Source organism: Sardina pilchardus, chromosome 21 (assembly GCF_963854185.1).
Source record: "Sardina pilchardus chromosome 21, fSarPil1.1, whole genome shotgun sequence".
NCBI lineage: Eukaryota > Metazoa > Chordata > Actinopteri > Clupeiformes > Clupeidae > Sardina > Sardina pilchardus.
The window spans coordinates 17,660,546-17,669,984 of record NC_085014.1 but is presented as its reverse complement, the minus strand read 5'-3'; the positions used below and the strand labels follow the sequence as shown (position 1 = coordinate 17,669,984).

Genomic DNA, 9,439 nt, shown 5'->3' with positions numbered 1-9,439 from the left:
TAGGCAATAGCATACACCCCACACTTCTGCTTGATCCTGCACACATGGACTTAAATAGATTAATTTCATCAAGACCTTTTAATAGTTTCATCCTGTCACTGAAGTCAAATGTGGGTTACTTCAGTGTGTAAGGTCAAGTGGTGCCATGATGAAGTACATCAGTAGCAGTGCCTGACCATTTATGACAGTCTAAAGCTTCAGCTGACACTAAAAAGAAAACCTATATGGACAGCAAACTGAATTACACAGATGTTTTAGGCTACTCGGTAATCTGGCGTTACCATATGGCACAGCAAATTATAAAATAAAATGATTTACTTTTTGGAGTTCTAAGCCAGGATGTTCCTGCTGATAAAGAAAACAAAGTGATTTGATGAGGCTGACTTGCTTTGGGGAACTGAGACATGCCAGTCTTTTAACAGCCATATTGAACTTCTGCATTGTCACAGTTAGCCTATGCAATCTTAAACATTACTTCTGTAGGCTACTCACTGCATGCTGATACAAGTAGAAACGTCAGAAAATGTGGGCGTGGTAAAACAAACAATTAGTTTCATTATACAGGCTATGTTGACAATTGGCGCATTGGCGGTCATAATTCCCCATCTAGGTTGGTGTGAAGATAACTTAAACTTCTTTTCCTCCACTTATCAGTGATTCAAGGTAAGCTGTTTGCGTTTATTCGTGATAGACTCAAGTAGGCTAACCCTAAAATAGAAATTCCGTTTAAGTATCGATTGTCCGGGGTATTCCGTATTTAAACACGTGTTAGTGTCCTCTTGTTATAGTCTAACGTTTGGGCTAAGAAATCATGTATTTTGTCCACTACATATTCGTGTATAAAAGTGTTGAAATGAAATGTAGCCTACATGACGTGGAACTAACATTACTGTTGTCCTTTAGATGTCGGGCACGGTGGACGGCGATTGTGTGGACGCCAAGTGGCAGTTCTGGAGAAAGTACTGAAACTCAGCCTATTACATAGAAATATGGCCTATTTATGTCAAAGTAGAAATAAGCAGAGAAATATTTACTATAGTGAAAGTAAAAGTAGCCTACCACAATCAACCCTATTTTAAAGTGAAAGTGAAAAGTACCTGCTTTTAAATGCAGGCCTATAGGCTACTTAAAGTATTAAAAGTAGCCTAATATATTTGCATAATGGTTTATTCTCTTAATGTAATGTAGGCTATATTCTAAATAATAAATATTAAAAACTGTTTCTGTCACACTATCTGAGCTAGTAAACTTTAGGTATGTAGCCTAATTGTGCTTACCATCTGTGGCCCAGTTCACATTCTTGAGACTGTCATTCTTCTGCGGCTGATCCAGATTGAACAGAAAGTTGTTGAGAAAGGTGTTGTCGTCGTTGTCTTCCACCAGGAAATTAAGTCCACCCAGATTGACCCATATTTGGTTTAGTCTTCTTCATCCTGTAATTCTTGATTTGACATCACTTTTGAAGCACTACTGTATATCCATACATTTTATTGCCATGATGTCATATTGTACTCCTTTGTCCATCTTGTAGGCCAGAGAAGCCCTCAGGCCCTAGAGGGGAGTCACATGTTGATGCTAAACCTCCATCTGATGCCCACCGGTACAACATGAATTACCCGTCCATAGGCCAGTGTATCATCATCAACAACAAGAACTTTGACAGAAAGGGTAATATGTTGTTTGTTGAAACATTCAGCTAGTCAGATGTAAAGTGGCCAATTGAACGGCCTTAAATTACCATTCGACGACGTTCAAATCTGACCAATCTACGGTCCATCAGCATTTGTTTTCATGTTTTCTGTTATTGTGCTGCCACTGACAGTCATATTTTATCTGCTTACAAGGCATAAAGACGCGGACTGGGACTGATGTGGACGCAGACAATTTAATGAAGGTCTTTTCTCAGCTTGGCTATAAGGTCAGGATCAGCAATGATCTCTCTGTAAAAGACATCAAGACATTATTAAGCAGCGGTAAGTTCTAGTTCATACCATCGAGTTTATCCAATCTGATCTAATGAGGTGTCATGTACCTTCACTACTCTTCTAGATAATAACTAATTTAAGCTACAATAGATGTCTCCTTGATTTTGCGTAAACCTGTGTAGATGTGCAAAGGTTGCCATTGCATATGTGATCTTTCAATCTGCTTTCGGTATGAAACTTGCTCACTTGTAGAGGAGTCTGAAGACATATCTATTCAATATGCACTTAGTCTATTAACATTTCTCATGATTAAAGTTTGTATGTTATAGCATTGTTTTGTTTCTATAGCCATTGATTAAATTGACATTGTTTTTATTATTGCTTATTATTCCATAGTTATCATTGATTGATTGAATGACTTTATTGTTTATTTACTATTCTCCCATTTAGTCATTTTCATGATCTTCATCATCCTCTTCCTCGCTCCCTTCCTCTTCTCCTTCCTCTTTATGCTGTCCTATTTCCTATCTCAGATTTAGTAAGAAAGAAAGAAAAAAAAAAAAACAATCCTTGATTCTGGCTAAACAACCAATTGAACTGCCTTATAGTCTTTGCTCCTGAAAGGTTGTCTTAAATTATTTAAGCCTACAAGTTGATCAATGATTTCATTACTGACGCCAGTATCTGAACCCTGACAGTGTCCAAGGAGGACCACAGCAAGTCCGCCTCCCTGGTGTGTGTTCTGCTGAGCTATGGATATGAGGGTGTGCTGTACGGGACCGACGATGCCATGGACCTCAAGGACCTCACCAGCCTCTTCAGGGGGGACCGGTGCCCCACGCTGGTTGGGAAGCCAAAGCTCTTCTTCATCCAGGTACAGCAGGCCAATAGCGGAGCTGTAGCGGATGCACTGTACTGGAATTCAGGCGTGGACTGGGTCCTCCAAAGAATTTTAAATAGATAATAATATATATTTTTTTTTTTTTTTTTTTTTTTAAAGTATATTTTTTGGGGCTTTTATGCCTTTAATGTGACAGGACAGTGTAGAGTGACAGGAAGCGAGTGGGAGAGAGAATAGGGGTGGGATCCGGAAAGGACCACGGGGCGGGAATCGAACCCGGGTCGCCGGCGTGCGGTGCAGGTGCCCCAGCCAGTCGCGCCACGACTGGGGCCTAAATAGATAATAATATAATAGCTTTGAAAATGTCTGATATCTTTTCAGTCGCATACAGTCAGTTGGCAGATGTTTTTATGTGGGACAATGGATAAGGCAGCAGTAAATTATAAGATACAACAACAAAGATAAGAACCAAAAATGGTTTGTATCGTAATGTGTCAAAAGGAGCCTTGGTCGGACTCAGTAGTTATGTTGTATTGTATTTCCCAGGCATGTCCGGTCAAAGACGAGGATGACGACATTGAGGCGGACAGTGTGGCCGAAGAAGGATCCACACAGAGGATACCAGTAGAGGCAGACTTCCTTTATGCATACTCCACTGCACCTGGTAGGATATGCCCGCGCATGCATCAGTTTATTTTTTGCTTTCTTTTTTCAACACTTGTCAAAGTGTCTCAGTTAAGGATTTTCTCATGTTCATTTGCACTTATTGTTACTTGATTGTATTGTTGCCAAGTTAGTAATTTGAAAAGTTCAACAAGGATAAGCACCAAGTACATTTAAATAGACCTCTGAAGTTCAGCTTCAAAATGGAACCAAAGCTGCCATCTTTGCCCATATAATCCGGGTGTTAACTGAAGCTAACTACCTATGGCAAGTTGCATTACAAGTTGGCTGGGAGGTAGCACAAATCTAAGTATCATACATATTGTCAGATCAACTATATCCCTGGATTTGTGTAAAACCACAAGAAAGGTTTATGCCTTCCTCCTGTGATTTGTTTTCATTCATATTTTTGACAGGCTATTACTCCTGGAAAAACACCGGAAATGGCTCATGGTTCATTCAGTCTGTGTGTGACATGCTGCAGAAGTTTGGCCGAGAGCTGGAACTCATAAAGATCATGACACGGGTGAATCACAAGGTGGCGCTGGAGTTCGAGTCTTGTTCCAATCTCGATACCGAGACACCGATTCCTTGCATAGTGTCCATGCTGACCAAAGAAGTGCACTTCCCCAATGTGACCAAAGATTAAGCCGATAACCATGGGATTTGGCTGCATGACATAGTGCAGTGGTTCCCAACCTGGGGTCCGGGGACCCCAATAGGGGCCGCCAGAGATTGCAGGGGGTCCGCACAACATTGCCTGGGCTGAGGTTGTGAGGTTACCAAAATTATATTTGCGCACATTAAATGTCTAAAATCCCAATAACACACCCAGTTGGATAATCAAAACTCTGCATAATCCAAATTAAAACATAATTTTGTTCTACATTTAAATTCATGTAGCTATTTATTACCCCTGACCTCTGAACTTGCATAAGCAACCTTCATGTCAGGCTAGGCATTGGTAATTCATCCCCAGACCCCGATTGTTGAATAATACAATGTCTTGTGTGTGTACAGTCTGTGGGTAGGAGTTTGGGTAGGGGGCCCTGGCTTGTCTTAGACACAGGCAAGGGGGGCTTCAAGGGAAAAAGGTTGGGAAACACTGACATAGTGAACCACATAGCGGAAGTCATTGTGTGATATGCTGTAGAATACTTGCTATAGTGTCCACAGGATACAGGTGTTTACCAAATTAATAAACAATTACTTTTCAAGAAATAAATAAATAAACAAATGAATATAGAATAATACATTTTGCACCATGGATGGTATACAACCGTTTAAAACCAGAAGAGTTAGACAATTCAGCTGGAAAGGATAGACAAATAGGAATGGGAAGACTATACTTGAAACTAGAAATGCAATTCCAAGGAATTACCAGTGCATGAAATGCAAAAATAGATAAATAATGTAGATATGGTTACCAAGGTGTAGCTAGGGTAAATATGGTGGTTGCATAGTTTACAGAGAGTTGATAGTGTGAAGGTAGACAGTTTAAAGCTGAAACATTTTGATTTGCTGATTTCTATTCATGTTAAAATGTTAACTATGGTAACAATGATAACCAGGTTGATTGGTTAACTTAGCTACTGATTTCATGCAGTAATGGTAAAAAGGTTAACTATGCTAACTATGCTCACAGTGTTAACCAGGTTGATTAGCTAACTTAGCTAATGATTTCTAGCAGTTATGCTAAAAATGCTAACTATGCTAGCAATGCTAACTATGGTAACAATGCTAACTTAAACTAACAATGCTAACCAGGTTGATTAGCTAACTTGACTGATGATTTCTAGCAATAATGCTAAAAATGCTAACAATGCTAAAATTGCTAACAATGCTAACCAGGTTGATTAGCTAACTTAGTTAGATGTTTTTTGCAGTTATGCTAAAAATGCTAACTATGCTAACAATGTTAACTATGCTAACCATGCTAACTAGCTAACTTGCTAGTGAGGACTTTTATTTTGAAACATTTGTTGCTAGGGTATCCATGGTGGCCACTATCAGGAAGCAAGAAGTTACTGCAGCATAATCATGTTGGTTGCTATGGAAACGGTCATAAACGCTTAATTTTAATGGTTGGTATGTTGATTGCTAGGTACATGGAGGTTTCGTGTAGTTGACTGGAGGCATAGTTGATAACTGACAGTTGGAATGGTTGAACAGTTAAATAGTTGAGTAGTTACAATGGTTAAATGATTTAATAGTGTATTATTGCAGTGAGGACCTTTATTTTGAAACAGTTGTGGACAGAGGAAGTAGTGAAACAGAATCTGTAGTCTAAATGAGATTGTATGCTTAAAGCCTGAGACAGAAGGTGCCTCTCATATAGCGTTTACGCGTCCTCTCTCGCTCCTCGATCCTCACTGATCTACATAAAGAATGATGGAGCGGCAACAATGGGATAGTCTAGCCCTTCTTCTATCTTTCTTTATGTAGATCATTGAGGATCGAGGAGCGAGGTAGGACATATAAACGCTGCTTGAGAGGCACCCACAGTAAATACTTTGAAAGTTGTATGTAGATAGTCTAATTAATGTTGATAGACAGAATGTTTAATGGATGTTGATAGGCAGATTGTTTAATAGATATTGATTGACAGTTTAATGGGTGGATGAGTGAATGGTCTGAAGAAGATGAATGGATAGAAGGTTGGATGGAATGTGCCTTATATTCTTGTTAAGAGAGACACTGATACAGCTCTCTGAGAGTAGTTGATACAGGTGTAATCAATTTAACTGGCTAGTCTTAAGAGAGAGTGTGCTTAAAGCCTGAGACAGAGTAAATCATTTAAAAGTTGAATGTAGATAGTCTAATTAATGTTGATAGACAGAGAGTTTAATGGATGTTGATAGGCAGATTGTTTAATAGATGTTGATAGACAGTTTAATGGGTGGATGAGTGAATGGTCTGAAGAAGATGAATGGATAGAAAGTTGGATGGAATGTGCCTTATATTCTTGTAGACTGGAGAGACACAGCTCTCTACTGAGAGTAGTGGATACAGATACAGGTGTAATCAATTTAACTGTCTAGTCTTAAGAGAGCCAGTGTATGTAGCCTGAGAGAGAGAGAGAGCTGCTGCAGGTGGGGCTGGCCACCTGGCATAAGATTCTAATTGCTTAATGATCCGATTGTGATGTCATAGAGGCCAATGTTAAGTCTATGGGGAAATTTGTAATAGTTTTTAATTTATAGTTTAAAAAGTATAAAAGTTGCAAAGTTGAAAAATACTTAGCAGCATTCCCCTATTTAAGACCTACGTTGCGACGTTTGAATGAAGTTTCTAAGTTAAACGGTTCAAGCTGAATAGAAAAAATGAATTTGATCAGCGGAATAATAAGAAGAAGAAGAAGAAGAAGAAGAAGTTTTGGAAGAACAGTACAGTGCATTTTCATGCACTGTAATAAGTCAAGCAGGGGATTTACCCATTTTGTTCTACTGTGTTATTGTGTGGATCTCTACATGTTGGCATTCGACAGGGTACATTTACACAAAATCAGAACCTGAAGGCATGTTGTGATTATTCATATTGTATAACATTTTTAGGGGCTGATTCTAAATCTGCTGTATACAGTATGAAGCTAAAAAATGTCCCAAAATGCCTCAAAATTGAGATTCAAAATTGCCACCGCCAGGCTGAAATATATTTTCCTGTATATATTTTTGACTAAACAAGGTACAAACATGAATTACATGTGCTTTTTTAAGTTTTCCATGGGCAATTCAATGCCATATTCAGATTTGGGAAGTAATGTGAAGAAACTGCTCAAATATTGCACAAATAGTTGTTTTTTAACTATGAATAATTAATGATGTTTTCTAAACAAAGTTCAGGATGAGCCCATAGCGTTGATTGACAGGCATCACTCACCCAACTTCCGCTCGTAAAACCCTCCTTGGTGCCCTTTACGTCATGCTGGAGTTGCAAAGCCTCCCACCTCCTCCCCTGCTCCTCCATTTCCCTATTAGCTCGCTCCAAATGACCCCTCATCCATAGGGGGTGTTAGCGGACATCGCTATTGGCATCCCAGGACCACGGCCAACTACCAAGCCAAACTTGCCATTCTCTGTGCTCACTTATAGCAACCCAACGGGCAAACTAGTCAACTCATTTATTATTATTATTATATTATTGCCATTATTGTTGATATAGCAGGCTACATTTACTTACTTTGTATTTTGTTTTGAGGTCAAATGTACAAACAAATACAAAAAGTTACAAACTTTAATTAAATGTTCACAGGTGGGGAATTTAACATCAATAGTGTCAATAATCAGCTTGAAAATCACACAAGTACTGTAGATAAAGGTGGCCATTAGTGATAAAGAAGTTGTCAATCAAATAAGATACAAAAGCAGGAAGATCCATAGGTCATGGTGATATTCATTGAACTACAGTATATCCCAGTAGGAGTTACAGTGACAGCAAGAGGGCAGCAGAAGTCCCGCTCATCCTCCGGCAGCAGAAGGAAGCAAAGCAGGAAGTCTTCATCTGCCTCCTCAGGTACGGGTCACATGGAGCGGAAGGATGGTTTAGGCAAAGATACTTTTTCAACCGTCTCTGGTTTAGGTATTGCTGTCCACCTTAGCATCCGTGGACTAGTGTCTAGTAGGTAAGATGATGATATGCTGACTACCATAGTTCTTTAGGAAAGGCGATTTGGGCCCCAGCCGTGGCGCATCATGTTTTGCATCATGTTGTTGGAACAGACTTGGAGTCTTGATTGTGTCTGATCTTTCTGGTGTGTCAACATTGTTTCTTTATAATTGAATAAAACACCCAGACAAACAGAGACTTCAGTGGTCACAAGTAATCAGCTCCACTGGAGGACCTTGCTTTCTCTTCCTGCTGTGCTCACTGTACACACTTCAACACATGTCGACGACATTTTAAATCTATTTCATTTTGATTTGAAGCTTTTCGCCATTGTAGTAAATACATTTGAACGTTGTTATCAATGTATCAAAGTCAACAGCATACTCAATCGTCTGAACCAGAGCAGAATCATGAAAAAAGAGTGAAAAAAGCGGCTTACTTTCATCAGGCTGCTGAAGACTCAGCCACCGCCCCCTCAGTAGGTCTGTTTATTGGCAAGGACCTCACGATACAACACATCACAGTTTATTGCGATATGGTGCATATTGCAGGGGTTTTTTTGCCAAAAATGTAAAAATAGAGCTGGAAGCACAACTTGATGTGTATATAGACAGTATATTGCTTTAATAAAGAAATAGGCTATTGATATTTGACGGTATGGCCAGGGCATGAAGTTAACTTTTTTGGCCACCAGCCATTGTGGCGGGTGGATTTTGAAGTCCACCAGCCACTGTGTTCTTTTACCAGCCAAATTTTGTGTCCAAAATAAAAATGAACAAAACTCAGAAAATTGAATGTTTGTTGCACTTGTGCAGAATATACATAGCCTAAGCGCAGCTCATCACTGGAGTAACGTGCAAAACTTCGGGTGATAAAACTCAACGAGGCTCAAATCTCGTGTAGGCTACTTCTGCACTTACCCGATCATTAATCACTAAACCCATGTATAAACTATAAGACTAGCCTAAAGCGTTCGACATATGATTATTATAAAGTGTGCGTGTGTTCCTGCATATATTTGCAGCTAATTTAATTGCATTAGCGATACAAATCCGTTGACACTGTTCAATTGGAGTGTCATGAGTGTAGCCCATCAACACGAGCAGGCAGCGCTATGCAACGCAACGTTTTGAGAACTGTCGGACGGCCTTTTCTATTTTCTTTGTGCCCCTCGCGTATCTCTGCTATTTTGAATGGCATCAGTGTAGACAGACAGTCAAGACAATCACCCGATCTTACATGGTGTTACAGTGTATCATATTGTTGCGAGTCTCGTTTTAACAGTGTTTTTCAGTGTTTCGTTGTTTTATTGGCTACCCGCCAATGTGGCAGGTAGGTTGAACGTTTCACCCGCCAATCAGAAAAGTTACCCGCATTTGGCTAGTTGGCGGGTGCCAATTTCATG

The 9,439-nt window shown here is 39.6% G+C and overlaps 1 protein-coding gene across 1 annotated transcript; it reads left to right on the top strand.

Moving 5' to 3' along the window:
- Positions 1 to 541: 541 nt before the first annotated feature.
- Positions 542 to 4,680, top strand: LOC134068983 (caspase-3-like). The gene is made up of 7 exons (XM_062524822.1): positions 542 to 663; positions 904 to 959; positions 1,532 to 1,668; positions 1,845 to 1,973; positions 2,624 to 2,799; positions 3,313 to 3,430; positions 3,846 to 4,680. Exons 2-7 carry the CDS (start codon positions 904 to 906, stop codon positions 4,076 to 4,078), a joined length of 849 nt encoding a protein of 282 aa, XP_062380806.1. The 5' UTR covers positions 542 to 663; the 3' UTR covers positions 4,079 to 4,680.
- Positions 4,681 to 9,439: the final 4,759 nt, after the last annotated feature.

Coding starts and splice junctions, on each gene's coding strand:
- LOC134068983 (XM_062524822.1), top strand. CDS start 904: ATGTCGGGCACGGTGGACGGCGATTGTGTGGACGCCAAGTGGCAGTTC. Junction 1,669..1,844: donor CAAGAACTTTGACAGAAAGG/GTAATATGTTGT, acceptor TCTGCTTACAAG/GCATAAAGACGCGGACTGGG. Junction 1,974..2,623: donor CAAGACATTATTAAGCAGCG/GTAAGTTCTAGT, acceptor GAACCCTGACAG/TGTCCAAGGAGGACCACAGC.